This window comes from Marmota marmota, unplaced genomic scaffold (genome assembly GCF_001458135.2).
Source record: "Marmota marmota marmota unplaced genomic scaffold, marMar, whole genome shotgun sequence".
Classification (NCBI taxonomy): domain Eukaryota; kingdom Metazoa; phylum Chordata; class Mammalia; order Rodentia; family Sciuridae; genus Marmota; species Marmota marmota.
In genome coordinates, this window is record NW_026000229.1 from 3,416,390 (window position 1) to 3,433,741 (window position 17,352).

At 45.3% G+C, this 17,352-nt stretch overlaps 1 protein-coding gene across 4 annotated transcripts in view; it reads right to left on the reverse strand.

Moving 5' to 3' along the window:
- Window positions 1-17,352, reverse strand: part of Fah (fumarylacetoacetate hydrolase) — a 33,752-nt gene that overhangs the window by 16,026 nt on the left and 374 nt on the right. For 2 of the 4 annotated variants that reach the window (XM_048793461.1, XM_048793462.1), the window contains exons 2-10: window positions 14,875-15,003; window positions 13,119-13,229; window positions 11,913-12,034; window positions 11,390-11,439; window positions 9,116-9,206; window positions 5,028-5,125; window positions 4,863-4,915; window positions 1,912-2,011; window positions 1,038-1,168 (exon numbers count right to left, since the gene is read on the reverse strand). In XM_048793461.1, the coding sequence (XP_048649418.1) occupies window positions 1,038-1,168; window positions 1,912-2,011; window positions 4,863-4,915; window positions 5,028-5,125; window positions 9,116-9,206; window positions 11,390-11,439; window positions 11,913-12,034; window positions 13,119-13,229; window positions 14,875-15,003 (885 nt within the window). The remainder of the gene's footprint in view (window positions 1-1,037; window positions 1,169-1,911; window positions 2,012-4,862; window positions 4,916-5,027; window positions 5,126-9,115; window positions 9,207-11,389; window positions 11,440-11,912; window positions 12,035-13,118; window positions 13,230-14,874; window positions 15,004-17,352) is intronic. The other 2 variants (XM_015480336.2, XM_048793463.1) reach the window with 1 other exon arrangement.

Below are 17,352 nucleotides of genomic sequence, written 5' to 3' on the forward strand. Positions count from 1 at the left end.
AAAAAAAAAAAAAAAAAAAAGCGCAAACACTGAGATGACATCAGAGGGCATGAGAGAAGGTAGATGAGATGGCCCCAGGGAGGGTGTGGAGGGAGCAGGGCAAAGGACTGGGAGCTCTGTTCTCCCTAGAGGATAGAATTGGAATGAGACATTGCAGAGACCCAGAGATAAAGGGGGATGGGATGCATCCCCAGAAGTCAAAGGTAAAAAAATGCCTAGGAAGAGTAAGGGATTGAAGCGAGGTGCGGCGCACGCCTGTAAATCCCAGCAGCTTGGGCGGCTGAGGCAGGAGAACTGCAAGTAGTTTAAGCCAGTCTCACCAAAGTAAGGTGCTAAGAAACTCATTGAGACCCTGTCTCTAAGATAAATAACAAAATAAGGGCTCGGGATGTAGGCTCGGTGGCCCAGTGCCCCTGAAGTTCAATCCCAGTTCAATCAAAAAAAAACAAAAAAAAAAAAAGAAAAAGAAAAGTGTAAGGGACTAAGGAACTGCAAAGAGGTCCTGGCCCTAAGGTCATAGGTGACTTTAGTGAGGCACTGGCAAGAAGGTGGGGCAGATTAAGGAGTGAGGGGTGAGACCACAAACCCAGGCCTGGATAGGGGTGCTGAGGACAGGAGGCTGCAGCCATCCCACCATCAAAGCTCAACTCCAAACCACATTCTATGAGTTGGCCTCCAGGGGGCGCCATTGGTACAGGACATATTTCAAGGCAACCTGGGAAGTTGTGCAATGAGGTGGTAGGAGCTGGGATCCTCTGTCCTGGGAGGATTCTAGAGATTACAAAATTCTCTGTTTTTCCTAAGAACTGTGCAGAGGGCAGGGAAGCCACAAGGGAGAATGATTGGAGCCATGACTGCCTGGAGGTCACCGCAACCAGGATGCTCAGGGCACTCCACTGTGGACACAATGTGGGCATGCTGTGGGTACAACGCTTCCCTCTCAATGGTCTCTACACCTGGTGTGCCTGCGCAGCTGGCAGCAGGCTTTCAGAAAGTTGAGCCCTGGATTGGGAGCCTCCTGCAGTAGGTGTGCTTACCTGTATTGGGTTGGGCACAACAAAGGGCATGAGGGCATCCATAGGCACCACCCATGGAGAGATGGTGGTTCCAAAACTCTTCCCGAGGAACGGTCCAAGAGGAACATATTCCCACTGCTGGATGTCTCGAGCTAAAGGAAGAAGGGCAGGCCTAGGCTTACCAAGGCTGACTGGGGCTGGCCCCAGGGTTCCCTCCTTCCCTTGACTAGGGAGCAAAGACACTCAGCACTGCCCTTCCCATGGGGGCTTTGGCCTCATGCAGGCTGCCCCAGGAAAAAGGGGCTAGAGCATTCAATGTCAAGGTGCCAGTTTACTGCAAAGAAGAATGGCCAATGGATGGCCAGGATATCTCCTGTGAACAGGTAGAGGGGGAGAGGTACTTTGTAGGACCTCTGGCACCATCTTCCTCCTACATATGGCAAAAGTGTTGAGAGCTCAGGTTCAGAGGCAGGGCTGGTGAGCTTCATGTCTTAGCTCAGCAACTAACTGCAATCCCTCTGTGCCTCTGTTCACCAAGTGAGAAGCACAATACTACTAATAGCCTATAGGGATCCGTAGGAGAGAACACGTCAGGTGTTGAGCCCAGGATCTAACACGTGAGCACTCAATAAATATTAGTTATGTCAGCTAGGTTGCTACTCGACATTTGAGACAGCTGGGGTTCAGAGAGGTTAAGTGACTGGCCCAAGTTCTCAGAGCCAGGAAGTCTGTCTGATACCCAAATCCACACCTCAGTCATTGCACCACCTGTTGCCTGTGACCAACACGGACCCAGGAAATGACCTATAGCTTCTGGGACAGTGTCCCAATCCACCCCCTCCTCAGCTGCCTTCAGAACACAACGTTCACAGTAAGCTCAGCCACCAGTAATTACCACTCCAGTCATTCATGAGGACCATTCCAAAAATGTGCTCATGGGCCTTGGAAATGGGGATCGGCTCTCCGAATCTGTTCCCAGGGCCTACAAAGAAAGCCTGATATGGGGAAAGGTAATTAGAACAGCTGACCTGCCATCTCAGATCACTTGTCACCTAGAGAGTGAAGGTCAAATATTTCCAAACCATGGCCAGGGGTCAAGGCCTGCCACAGGGGCCTGGCATGAATTCACTTTATCTCAAAGTCAAGGACTGCACTTTGGGAAAGCATGAGTGGCAGTGTGCCAGTGCCTGCCTCCTCACACCCTGAGTTCTGCAGCAGCTTCTTCCCTTTACTCAGCACATCCCAGGCCATTCTGATCCTTGCCTCTCGCCCTGTGCTTTGCATTTTAAGATCTGATAGCTATATGTGGCTTGTGAAAAATGAAAATACTAGGATTTGTCCTCATGTCACAAAAAATCAAAAGGTTGCTCCTTCAATGCAGTGCAATCTGCCTGATAGGTGCATCTCATGCCCAATTTGTCACCCCACTGCCTCAGAAGAAAACAGCACCCATGATGTCTGTGAGCCTGTAGAATATCCAGACATCTATAAGGGAAAAACAGGAGAATCTCTTTCCAAATTACAAAAAATAAGCTACTTTTGCCAACTAGAATCACAGTTCAATTTGTTCTATGACAGTGTTTACACACTGAAAATTTTTCATCAGGATTAAAAACAACAAACATACAAACAAACAAATAAAAAATAACCCAAAGGCACTATCTCACAGAGAACTCCACCACCTTCAAGTTCAGACTATCTGTGCCTCCTACTCCAACCATTTCTCCACATTCAAACTTTTTTGTCTTTTCTCTGCCCAACACCAAAAGAGACCCAAACAGGAGAAGCATCTGCCCATGAGTATTTCATTCTCCCAGAAGGAAAATCCTGGCCCCAAACCTGGGCTCAGGCATCTTAACTGGAAAGGGGGTCTTCTTCCTGGAGTCTCCGAAGACTCCCTCAAAAAGGCAGAGAGCTGGTGGAAAGCAGAGAGCTGGTGGGGAACACCCTTACTGATGGGGAGACTATTTGGTAGATGACCATCCATTTCCCTCCTCAGATCCAAATCTGAAGAAATCTCAGGGTAGGATGGTAGCTACAAGGAGCTCTAGCAAAGTCCACTGGTTCTCCAACTTGCATCTAACCAAACCCAGATTCCCTCTGCCACAGCCTGCCTGGGTGGCCCCCTGGCTTCTTCCCTTACATCTGCAAGAATAAGATGCTAGAGCTTCCTGAGACACCGCTAAAACACTGGGTACTACAGTGAGAGAGCCCTTCAGTCTGCCTGCCTACATTTCCTGCTTTGGGCCCAGCTCCGTCTATCATCCAACAACCCAAGAGACAGTAAAGACCCTGCCAATGTCCCCTCTGCCCTCCTTCTTCCAATTCAGCTCCTCTTTCTCATCACATTCCTGATTGCTCACCTAGAGGGTTGCTCTGAGTTCAGTGTCCCTCTTAAGAAGGACAGTCCTGCAGCATGAAGGGGTGATGGAACCAACTATACCCACATCAATATCCTGATTGCATATGGTACCACAGACATGTAGAATGTTACCAAGGAGGAGATGCATGAAGGGTATTCAGGCTCTCTTTCTATTTTTTTTTTACAACTGCATGTTAAAGATCTCAAATAATTATCTCAAAAAGTTAAAAAAAAAAGTAAAGTCTCGAAATGACCACTGTTTTGAGCTTGTATGGATCTAACCATAAATGCAATAGGGCTGTTCTGGTGTATTCTTTTTTTATTTATTTATTTTTTAGTTGTGGTTGGACACAATACCTTTATTTTATTTATTTTTATGTGGTGCTGAGGATCGAGCCCAGGGTCTCACACATGCTAGGCGAGCGCTCTACCGCTGAGCCATAACCCCAGCCCTCTGGTGGATTCTTGTAATTCAAGGTAGTTATGTTCTATGAAGTCACCAGAATACTGAAATAGCAATTACTGAGTCAGTGTTCCTAAGGGGCATACACAGTTAGGTTCCTATAAGCCTCTAATCACATTTTTATGAATTGGTCAATACATAACTATAAAACCTTAGTGTATGTGTATTTCTGTTTAAAGACACTTATTTAGGGCTGGGGATGTGGCTCAAGCAGTATCGCGCTCGCCTGACATGCGTGCGGCCCGGGTTTGATCCTCAGCACTACATACAAGCAAAGATGTTGTGTCCGCCAAAAACTAAAATAAATAAATAAAATTTAAAAAAAAAAAAAAGACACTTATTTGATATATAGTTGATTCATTAACATCAAATCCCCTGCCCTACATGCTAGAATACATGCCTGAAAAAGGCTTATCTGACACACACATCCTCTGTAAGGCACATCAGCCTTCCTGCACTTAGGAACACAAGTCAGCACTTGGGCCCTGTACGCGGGGGGCTGTTATAAATAACACATTTACCCAAAAAAGCACGAAAATATGAAAACCATGGCACTAAATAGACCACGAAAAGAACACATTTATAGGATGAGAGCAGAAACAGGAAGTTCAACCTCAGCAGGGAACTTGCACTCCAGGAGACTAAAATTTTTCACTGTTCTTTTCATGGGAGTGGCCACAAAAGGTCTTGAGTGTCAATTTTGGGGTTACAAATAAATTTCAGTAAGTGGTTAAATCTGGAAATATGGAATCTGTGAATGACCCAGATTGACTCTACTTCCAACAGCAGAACTGCTACCCATGTGGATGAAGGTGTGTGGACAGCTCATCATGCAGGGCAACCATCCCACCAAACACTTTCCTGCCATAGGAGATCCTATGTCAATAAAACACCACAGCACAGGGGTAGGGTGGGTAGGTGTGTAATTCAGTGGAAGAGCAGCTGCCTAGCATGCATAAGGCCTTGGGTTCCATCCCCAGCACTGCCCAAAACAACAAACACACTGCAAAGCCCAGCTTACCATTTCCAACTCGATGTCCAGGAGTTTGCAGGCACCATACACGGGAGGCTTGGCTGGAATAACATCAGGATAAAAGGAGCTGTTGTGAGTGCCAGGCTGCAGAACCCACTGTGTGAGAACAGAGAGCTGGGCACTGGCAGGGTCTAGAGATGGGGGGTCACTTACAGTTATCAGGTCTCATCTGTCCCATAGGCCTTCGGATTGGGGTGCCAGACACCACAACAGAGGAAGCACGGCCATGGTAGCCCACGGGTAAGTGCAGCCTGATAAAGGAAGGTGAGGGAGAGAGCAGGACATCAAAGCTCTTACATATCTTTCTTTCTTTTTTTGTGTGTGTGGTACTGGGGATTGAACTCAGGGCCTTGTGCATTCGAGGCAAGCACTTTATTAATTGAGCTACATATCTTTCTTGATTGATTGATTGTGCTGGGGATTGAATCCAGGGGCACTTTACCCTGAGCCACATTCCCAGTCCTTTTTGATTTTTTTACTTTGAAACAAGGCCTTGCTAAGTTTACAAGGGTCTCATTAAGGTGCCCAGGTTGGCCTCAAACTCATGAGCTTCCTGCGTTGCTGGGATTATAGGTATGCACTACCACACCTGGCTCATACTTATTTCAAAATAAACTTTAAAAAGGAACATAGAGTCAATATATACATATGGTTTTAAAACCAAAAGTACACTTAGGCTCTAAGAACACTCCTGGCTTGGCTGAGGTCACCCAGTTTGAAAAGGTAGCAAAGCGATTCAAATCCAGGTCTCTCTGACCACAAGGTTCTGCTGCTTCCTCTGTGGCCCACTCCCAACCTAATCCCAGGGGACCCTGGAACTAGGGTCAGAGTGAAAGAGTCATCCCAGGCAACGGGAACACTGCCAGAGGCTCTGTTTGTAAGACAGAAATGTGGGGGAGGAAATAAATATCAAAACACTAGGAAGAGATTTAAAATAGCATAGCACTGGGGGGGGGGGCGGTCAACTGAATANGTATAACAATCTTACCATGTTTGAAGGATATTATGAGGCTTTCATTAAATCAGCAGACTTAGCAGAAAAATTGACAGATCAATTAGAAGAACATAACAAATAATCCAGGATTAAAGTCTTAGAACAGATAAGTCTTAAACATAAAAAAGAGTTATCACAAATTAGTGAAGAGAAAGTATTCAACATATGATCACCAGAACTACTGGTAAACTATTCATAAATTCTAAAGAATATAAAAGCTTATATCTTATGTCAAGTAAATTACAAATGAAATAGAATCATTATTACAAGAAAACATTTAAACAAAAGGAACCTAAGGAAGATACCATATGAAATTTGTTTCTGATATGAATATATGCAGTATATCATAAATAAAACTGGTGAATGTTTTGGACAATGGGAGAAGTTAGACTCTGTGGTGCAGTGAATGGCAGCTCCCCAAAAGGCATGGCCACATCCTCACCCCCATGAAAATGTGGAAAGGAGTCTTTGTAGATGTCATTAAGTGAAGGATCTTAAGATGAGGTCATTCTGGGTTATCTGAGTGGGCCCTATACCCAAAGTGTCCTTATAAGAGGCAGAAGCATGGAGAACAGGAGGCGGCCATGTGCAGACAGGCCGAGATAGGAGGGTTGGAGCCACAGGAATGCCTGCAGCTACAGAATGGAGTGGCAAGGGAGGGTAGGGTTCCCTGGGAGCTTCAGAGAGTGCCCTGCTGACACCTTCATTCAGACTTATGGCCTCTAAAACTGTGACAGAATAAATTTCTGCTGTTAAAAGCCAACCTGTTGTGGTATATATATATATATTTTTTTTTTTTGCAACAGCCCCAGGAAACAAATACAGACCCACAGCCCACATTTTTTTTGAACATAAAAGGACATTCCAGATGGATTAGAGATCTACATGTACAAAGAAAGGTATTACAAGCATTAGGGGAAAATACAAAAAAATATTTTCAAAATTGCCTTTCTAAACATGACAATAAAGTAAATGCCATAAAGAGAACAAATATCATGCTTGACTTTGTAAAAATGCAGACTGCTATATCTAGAGAGAAAGCCAAGTTAAAGGACAACATATAGGTTGACTTCCTTATCAGAAATGCTTGGAACCAGAAGCATTTCAGATTTCAACTTTTCTTCAGATTTTGGAATATTTGGTCAGTTCTCCCCATCCAGCTATTATCCTGAGGAGAACTATGTTGGGCTATTATTCTGTGCCTTTCTCTCTGCTCAGACCAGCCTACTCAGATATGTATGTATCCCATAAATATGTCCATAAAAATATATAAAATATACATGGATGTGTATGTGTGCACATGTGTGTATGTGTGTGTGTATTAAGTTGAGAAATGGCTCCCCTCAGAAGATCCAAATCCCTGTAACCCATGAATATTACCTTATATGGCAAAAAGGATATGATTAAGTTAAGGGTCCTTATAAGTCAAAGGGTAGAAGGTTAAAGGAGGATGTAGGAACTATGAGAATAGATATGAGAGGAGAAAGGGAAGGGGTCATAAGGCAAGGAAGAGGTGGCCTACAAAACTGAAAAGGAAACAGGCTCTCCCTGGAGCTTCCAGAAGGAACCAGCCCTGCTGACATCTTAATGTTGGCTCAAGTGAGACTCATTTTAGAACTACGTAGACTGTATACCTGTTGGTCTACGTCATCAGGTTTGTTTATAACAGCTACAGGAAACTAAAAGAGTGTATATGTGCATATATGTTGTTGCCTTTTTATCAAAATGAGAGCACACTTTATGTAATATTCTAAAATTTTCTTTTATTAAATTTAATTTCATTAAATGAAATTTTAATGTATATCATTCACGTCTCTTTAAATATTTCAGCAGCTACAGAGGACTTCATAATGGGAAGAGAGTAGTTTTTCAACTATTCTTCTACCAACAAACATTGAGATTGCTTCTAGCTTTGAGGACTAGAAACACTGCTAGGAAACGTTCTTGCTCTTGAATATAATCACACTTAGTGCATTTAAGTCTGTAGGATAGATGCACAATTGTGGGTGAAAGGGTGTACATATTTTAAATTATAAATGTTTTGCTTTATGTATTTTCTGTAGTGTTTGGGCTAATCATAATAAGCATATAGTTGAACACCCCTAATTCAATAACTAAAATTCTGAAATGCTCTACAATTAAGAACTCTTAAAAACCAATAACACCACATGTGGAAAATTCCATAGCATGAAACCCTTTTTTTTTTTTTTTTTTTTGTGAGTGTACCAGGGATTGAACTCAGGGGCACTTAACCAGTGAACCACATCCCTAGCCCTTTTTTGTATTTTATTTAGAGACAGGGTCTAACTGAGTTGCTTAGAGCCTTGTGTACTGCTGAGGCTGGCTTTAAACTCATGATCCTCCTGCCTCAGCCTCATGAGCTGCTGGAATTACAGGCATGCACCAACGTGCCTGGTGAAACTCTTTTAGGAACAAAATTTTTGAAAATATTGTATAGGCCTAGGGGTAAGCTTAATGGTAGAGCCCTTGCCTAGCATACTTAAGGTCCTGGTTCAATCCTTAGCACTGCCAAACAAAATTATACATATACATAAATATAAAAAAATTATAGGGGGCTGGGAATATAGTTGGTAGAGTGCTTGCTTTGCATGCACAAGGCCCTGGATTCAATCCCCAGCACCACTGACACACACATAATATATATATATATANGCTCAGAGGTAGAGTGCTTGCCTCGCACCTATCAGGCACTGAATTCGATCCTCAGCATCACATAAAAATAAATAAACAAAATAAAGTTATTGAGTTCACCTACAACTAAAAAAAAGAAAAATAGTCATGGCCTGAATGTCCTTAAAGAACTACTAGAGGATCAAATTTTTGAACATACTGGAAAGCAGGAATAAATGGCACTGGGCACACTTAAGGATTCTCATTCATCAGAACATGCTAAATATAGAGAATGCAAGGATTTAAGATATGCCAATAGAACGATAATAGCTTACAAATGAAAGAACCTAGAAGGACCCAGAGATTCAGGGAATGTAATTCTAATCTCTGTTCTTTAGAGAATAGGAGTTTAAAGGACCACCCCATAGTCCCACAGCAGGTCCACAGTCATGCTGAAAGGACTAGAGGCTGAGGCCATTGTTTGCACAGATTGCAACATCTTCATCATTTTTGGTTTACATCCCCAGTTTGCTTTAACCTAAGAGGGCCTGGAACAAACAAACTGTTGGAAATGGACGGACTTTGAACTTATCCAAGCATCTGGTCCAGGACATACCAATTGGGCATCAGTGCATTCTCCTTGCCCCTGAACATGATTCCAATGTTGGTGGCGTGCTGCCGAGAGGAATAGAAGTCTGTGTAGTCTCCTGCAGAAGAAAGACCCAAGGCAGGCCATCAGTGACCCTGATGATGGAGGGCATTCAGTTCCCAGGATGGGGCCTGTAAGCATGCCCACACAAATATTGCACATCCCAAAGCTCAAACTCTTCTGGCTGCAATAGCACCAAATGCAGCACAAAGTAGCCTCACTAAGATTCAGTTTTAGACCCCACTCCCCTGCCCCACAACTAGGAAGAAAATAAGAAATAAGGAGCCAAATCATTCTGAAACACAGTGGAATTTGAATACAAAGTGGCTGACGCCAAATCTCCTTCTCAGAACTCTGAGAAGGAGTTCAAATCTCCTTCTCAGCTACACACACAAAACTGCTTGTGATTCCATACAGGGAACAGCCCTGGTTGCCCTATGCCTAAGCTGAACCTACCCTCTGGAGCCACCTCTCTTGTCTCTGTGTGGTAAAATCCTAGCAACCAATTGAGGCCACCCTTGTGTGAAGTCCCCCACTCTCTCTAGCAGGATCCTTACCTCTTCTAAATCCTGTCACCTGAGCCATCTTGGGGCAGGCTTCCTTTCCATTTGATGCACCAGTTACATATGTACATATCTTTGCTAGACTGTGGCCATTTCAGGGAGCCCCAGCTCAGATTTTATTTTGTTTGACTCTCCCTCAGTCTTTTTTTTTTTTAATCTTAATATTTATTTATTTTTTAGTTTTTGGCGGACACAACATCTTTGTTTGTATGTGGTGCTGAGGATCGAACCCGGGCCGCACGCACGCCAGGCAAACGTGCTACTGCTTGAGCCACATCCCCAGCCCCTCCCTCAGTCTTAAGAATAAGATTTTGTTCACTGAAGGTGTTCAGTCAGTGTCTGCTGATTCCGATGAACTCAACAGAGTGGTTTGTGCTAAATGTAGGAGCACACACCTATAATCCCAGCGACTCAGGAGGTTGAGACAGGAGGCTTGAAAATCTGAGACCAGTCTCAGCAACTTAGTGAGGCCCTTAGCAACTTAGCAAGATCCTGTCTCAAAATAAAAAATAAAAAGTGCTGGGAATGTGGCTCAGTGCTTAAGCACCTCTGGGTTCAACCCATGGTACCAAAAAACCAAAAACCAAACCAAACAAAGTAGCTTGTAAGCATCCTCTCTCATTCGGGGAATGAATTACTGAAATCTTCAGGAAAATCTAGATGGGAAGGTTTGCTTGTTTATCTTCCTAAATCTCCTATTAAAAAAAAAACAAAAAAAAAAACAAGCAAACAAAAACCCACAATGAGAACCCCAATCCATCAGTCCAGACTACACATGGAAATAAATGGGGAATGATGAGGGAAGAAAGCAAAACCTAAAGGCAGATTGAGCAAGGGGTGAACAGACTGAGTCTTGGCTGCTGTTTCCCACCTTCAGTACCAAAGCACAGAAACAGGAGCTGGGATGTTTATCAAAAGAATAAATCCATGACAAAATAAACAAGGAATGGGACCATCAGTCAACCAGAAATGATAAGGAATCCCTGAAAGACAACTGGTTTGTCAAAAAGAACGCTGCCCTGAGTGCATGAGGGGAAGCAAGTGACATGCCAGGCCCACCCCACCCTCTACCCACCATTTGCCAAGCCTCCAGCACAAAGGACTTTAGTCAACTGAAGAGCTAGCCTAGAGAGTACTGTCCTCTGGAGGGCAGGGCCAGCCAGCCTCTTAGCACACTGGTGCCCAGGCAAACCCAATAGCTGTGGCCTCCCCCAGGGCTGATAGACAAGAATGAAGCCCCTGTGCCGCTGGCCACAGGCTGATCTGCTTCTCCTTGCTTCAGGCTAAGTCACTTCAACTTTTTGATTCAAAGTTCAACCAGACAGCCTACCAAGTACACAAATGGGTCCTGCACAGCCCTCTGGCCGCCTTCCTCAAAACTACTCACCCTTAACAGCTCAGAGCAGACTCCCCACAGCTCTCTGGGAAGAAAGAACAATCTGCTGCACAGGGAGCCATGTGGTTAGTCATGAACTTGAGCAGCCTGCAACTCGTCTAGGAGAGTGCAAGCTTTGAGCCAATGCTGGCTTGAGTTGTGAGACTGGTCAGTGTTGGAGTGGGTAACCACCCGGAGATCTTATTCCAGATCCTCCCCAACCTAGACAGGGGACAAAGGCACCTGGCCAGCCCTCTCAGTTCATTAAACTACTCACATTGCCTGAGTGGAGACAGTACTCACCTATGATGGCTGGAAGGTACATCGTGGCAGAAGCCTGGGAGGTGAATGCACTGAAACACAGAACCAGGGCTTCAAGGTCAAGCAAACAGTAAAGTGGGGCCCTGCTTTGGTTGCCTGCTTGCAGGCTTAGCCCATCCCCAAAATCTTGATCACCATCTCCAGTGGGTGCCTCTAGGCTAGACTAGGCCCCACCATGAAGGAGGCACTGGAGTCAAAATGTCTTATCTCTATATTGCACTCTAGAAAATAGGAATGGGGGGTAGGAATTTCTGTTCTAGAAACCAGACAAGGGCATAGCTGATGCCAAAGAGGAGGGAGAGGGCCTCTGGGCCTGACCTGGCAGCTCCCATCCAGACATTAGAACCCTCCCACAAATATGCAGCCCACCAGGGGCTGCACGGAAACCAGCTTGACTCAAAAGGGCGAAGGCAGCCGTGTCATGACTCGGTGGCGCTGCTTATCCCCCAGTCCTTGTCTCCCCTGCAGTGTCCCACCTTCCCACCAAGGTCCATATGTTCCTCACCGCTTCCGAAGCTCCATGTCATCTCTGAGCCTAGCTTGGCTGGCGGACAGCAAGTTCTGCAAGAATGCTCTTGCCTCCTTCCAGGCAGCCTGGCCCAAACCCATGAAGCTGTTGAGAGTTGGCTAGGACCAAAAGAGGGAGAAAGGAGTTCATGCATGGGAAAGCATTCTTGCCCAGGAGAGTCTAGCCACCTTGCCAGGGCCCTGACTCCTCTCTGTTCACTCAAATGCTCAGGATCTTTGCTTTTGATTTTGTCACTTATGTATCAAGCTGGAGAAAGCCATCACCTTTCTTGATACTGCTTCATCCCCTCATGGATGTGTACACAACTGTCAAAGCCCATGAGCTGCTCTCCGGAAAATAGCCTGTTAAGCCTAGTCTGGTCTATAGCTACAGGGGACTCCATTCCTCCAGTGTACAGATGCATGGAACAACCTAAATCCTCTCCCTGGGGCTCCTGAAAAGCCAAGAAGGGATTTCTTAGCCAATGAGGCATGGTAGAGACAGCACCTGTGGATGTTAAGGGTCAGAAGGCAGTCCCAGTTCTAATACTACCAGCCGAAGAACCTGGGAGAATTATGCCTCATTCCAGGTGTTTCCATCCATCTAGTGATGATTCTGGTTCCTGTGCCAGTAGGTGGTTGGGAGGACTGAAGGATAGTGTGTAAAGGACAGTGATGTGTGTAAAGCTCCGGCAAGAAAAAGGAGCTCAACAGATAGATCCCACTCCCCTTCCTACTCATGTGATGTCACAGAGATGGATATCAAAGGACTTGACCTCTGACAAAAGAAATTCATATTCATCCCACAAGGACATCAGATTGACTCCTGCCAGGCTGTGTTGTAGACCTGGAGGCCAGGGCTCGTGGCTCCTTCCCTCAGTGGTCTGACTGTCCCGACAGGACAGCTTGATGAGGAAAGGAGCCAGAGTTACAGAAGAGCCTCATTTCAAAGGCCACTGGGAAAGACCCAGGCTGCAGAGACACCAACAGTCTTTTCACTTAGGAACCCTCCTTGAGGTGAAAAGCCATCCTGGGGTATCCCAAAGCTACTACCTGCCAGGTGCTGTGTCTCAGAATAGCCCTGGCCTTATCCATGTAAAACCTGAGGCCTATGAAGGCATCACCTCTGTCAAAAGTGGAGGCAAAGTATTTAGTTTATTTGCAGTACTTCTGAGATCAGGGACAAGCTGTCACAGTGTCCTACCTCATCGAAGACATCCTGGTGTTTGGAGAGGACAGGCCCAGTGAAGAGATGCTTAATGACACTGAGGTCCAGGATCTGGTTGCCAATGGCCACGCCGATCCGTTGCCTTGGCTGGGAGGAAGATGGCATAGTCAGTACTAGCAAAAGCTTCTGGTAGGCTGAGCTCATTTAGTCAAAAGCCTGTGGGTCCCCCTTTTAGATTGCCCTTATGGTGAGGAAACTGAGGGACTGGATCCTCAGCATCCTATCCCAGCTCCCTTCTCTGTTTCCAGGACAAGAAAGAAAAAGAATCTGTGTTCCCTTGCCAGGCATGGTAGTGCATGCCTGTAATCCCAGTGTCTCAGGAGGCTGAGGCAGGAGGATCACAAGTTCAAAGCCAGACTCAGCAACTTAGCAAGACCCTGTCTCAAAATAAAAAATAAAAATGACTGGGGATGTGGCTCAGTGCTTAGGCATCCCTGGTTCAATTCCTGGTACCAAAAACAAAACAAACCAAAATGTATGTTCCCTCAATGGGGAATCAAATCAAGAAAATCTTACCCCTTGGAGTATAGTGAGAACAGGCAGCCTGGTCCAAGCCCCTTTTCCAGTCTCAGGAACTTCCCCTGCAAAGTTCCCCAGACTTTGCTTAAATGCCTCCAGTGGTGAGGAGCGCACTACCTTACCAGGCAGCTGGATTCTTTTTTGCTTTGACCAGGCCTTTATTCAGGGCAATTCATTTGTGCAGCAGAGCAGTGAGTGTTCCACACACAGTGCTGAAAGCCAGATGGCACAGAATAACAAGCTCTGCTGGGGCTCAAATAGAGGAGAGCTCAGGTCGTGGGGAGCTGCACAAAGCCACACTGTGCATTCTTTTCTGCACCATAAAATCCCAGCATCAGCTCTGAGCAATGAGATGCTTCAAATATTTGGCAAAACCTGGTTTTTGACCCCACAATCCTGAACTTTGCTAGTCAACTAGGAATGGAGAGCCTGCTTACAGACTCTACCCGATAGGGCTCTATCTATCCTCAGCCAGCTTCCAGATCTCCTAAACCATCCCCTTTGCCTTTTTAGTTCTAGAGAGCTGAGAAGTGGGATTCCTGGCTAGCCTCATCTCCATCGGCTGCTCATTTTGGTTGACTGAGAGAATAGTCATCTCTTCATGCTCGTTAGCCCCTGGGATCAAGGTACACCAGAGCCATGCCCTCCCCTGGCCCGGAGTTCACAAGCACATCTGCCCTGGAGGAGGCTGCCCGAAGAGCCTGGTTACTCATTCTCAGCTCTGCTAACTCTCTGGGCCTTAGTCTCACCCTCTGAAATATGGCAACTGCTGTGAAGGACACAGAGCTGAGCTACCTAGATCCAAGTGGCCATACACTCAGGCAATGTGCAGGGCAGATCCTAGAGCCACTTCTGATCTTTACCCTCACATCTAGCTTAAGGTAAGAAGCTATTAAGCAACCTCTAAGATCTAATAGAAAATTCCGCTGCTAGTTTTGGCAACTGTAAAGAAAGCCTAGAAGCTTCAGATGGCAAGTTATTGCCCTTGTGTTCCAAAGTGTGACCTGAGGACCCAGAAAACCAGTTTGATAGAGTAGATCCATATACTTTTAACCTTTAGAATTATTTTCTTCAGTGTCAAACTAGAAGGGCTCCTGGCCTGTTCTATCACTTACTATCCCATTCACCCTGGAAAAGTCAGTCCCTGGTGCTCTGAGCCTCAGTTTCCCCTTCGACTTGAGGCAAATAAACTAGGAAAAGACATCTCCCTCACTTGCATCAATGGAAGAGAAACTATGAAATTGGGAGGTTGACAGATGTGAAGGCCAATCCCAAATCTGCCTCTACTGACTATGAGATCCGAAGCATGATTCTTAGCCTCTCCGAGCCTTAGTTTCTTCATCTGTAAAATGGGGGGAAATAATGGGGGTTTGTTGTGAGAATTCAATTAGTATCTGTCAATCTCTTAACATAAGAATAGACATGAGTAGATACTATTCATAGCACAAACATTTATGAAGCATTTCTTTGGCACTAGTACTACATGAATGCTGCAAAATCACCAGAGAGACAGAGAAAGACAGAGGAGCAACTTGGTTCCTGCCCTCCAGAAGTAAAAGGCAACACAGGGTGTGGTAGGAGATACCAACTATGGAAGGGCTCATTCACAGGATGCTTAGGGACAATTTTCTGAGGGGCTGACATTTAAGCTGACTCCTGAAGAATGAGAAGAAATAAGGATATACAGACTAGAAGGAAGGGTAGTCTAGGTAGGAGAAATAACAAGTGCTAAGGCCCTGAGGCAGGAAACTCTCAGTGTGTCTCAAAGACTGAAAGGTAGCCATTAAGGCTGAAAAGAACAGAATCCAGGAAGTAGAGGCAGGGCCAGATCAGGGACTTTACCAAGGCACTAGGCAAATCAACCTCCAGACTCTTGCTGGCCCATTTCTCAGAGGCCCCTGTCCCTGCTTTCACACAGAACATCATTATGTGTTCACTAGTATTCCATGAGCAATCAGACATTGGAGGGAAGGTGTCTCCTATATCTTTGTGGTTTTTTTTCTTTTTTTTTTATTGGTTGTTCAAAACATTACAAAGCTCTTGACATATCATATTTCATACATTAGATTCAAGTGGGTTATCTCCTATATCTTTGATCCCTAACTCCCAGCATAGCATCTGGACCAAAATTAGGGGTTCCTAAGCAATGGTTGAATAAAATAAAATGATAACTAGATTAATTCATTGTTGTTCCATTCAAATTAAGGACTAGCTATGGGCCTAGGGGAAAGGAGATTATTGCCTTGACCACCAGGGCACCCTAGAGAGGCAGCCACCACAAATGGGGTTTCCAATCACTTAAGTGACACAGTTAGATAAAGTCTATATAAGCTTGGAGGCCTTGAGCTTCTGGAAGGTCAAATGGGCCAATTCTCTGTCACAGCACTCTTTATCAGAGGTCAGTGGGAAGGGGTGCTCTCTCCCAGAAATCCTTAGAGGCTGCCTTGAACATTCTAGCAATTGCAGGGCATGAGGTCTGCAATTAATACCAAAAGGCATTAATTCCAGATAGCTCCTAGGAAAGCAAATCAGAACTCCCTACTAGTGCGTGCTAGCATCTCAGAAATGTTCTGGTTTAAGGGATTTGTGCCCTCAGGAAAGGTGAGGACTTATTTGCTAAGGGCAAATGTTAGAGGAGGGCAGAGGGAGGATACTGCCATCAGAGACACTGGTTGGCTAACACAGGTTAAGCTTTAACATGTCTCATCTGTGTGTCTCTCCAGGGCACTTTTTGTGTCTTTGCAACATCCAATGAGATCTGTCAGTTTTAAAACCACAAGTCACCTCCTCTAGATTAAGTCATTCACTGCAGGCAGGACCCCAAAAGGATAGGTACTTGGAGTCAATGAGAAGCCATGGAGGAAGGGAACCCAGTTTCCAGGAAGGGGCCAACAGCCAGGGCTCCATTTAGCAAACATTTCCTAAATACTGTTAGGTGCAAGCAGATTTGGGGGTTCTATGGCTCCCAGAACCGAATGAGGAGTAGGATCAGGGACCTAAGAACAAAATACTACTCACAAATCCAAGCAAGGAATCTACTTTTTGCACCAGGAGACCCTCTTGCATATTTGCTGATAAACGTCCAGTTTTCAAAGATTTCTTTCTAACCACACTACATTTACAAGTCAAGGTTCGTTTCCCCCACCCACTCAAAGGGCTTCTAATTAGCAAGGGAAGCCAGGGAGCCCATATTAGCTGAGAGAATTCCAAATGGAGGCAAGACTTGACCTCTTAGATTACACAGCTCTAAGCCAGGAAATACATGCATCTCTTTCAACTGCTAAAAATGCTGGGGTTAGCCAAGCACAGGTGGTGGGGTGCAGCAACTACCTGAGACAGAGGCATGAGGATCACGAGTTTGAGGCCAGTCTCAGCAACTTGGCAAGACCCTGTCTCAAAATTAAAAAGGGCTGGCGATGTAGTTCAGTGGTAAAGCACCCTTGGGTTCAATCCCCAGCACACACACACACACACACACACACACACACAAAGGTGGGGGTTAACTGATACTTTCCGGGTTCTGGGGTTTGAAGTTAACTAGAGACATGAATGATCGATCAGCTGTAAGCTGGCTTCTTTGGGGTAAGAAAACACCCCAGCAATTCTGTATTGGGCAACAGGATTGTGTGCTTCCTCTTCTCGCAACAATAATGGTACTTGCTGACTTGTCTGGGAGGGAGAGTTGCAAATT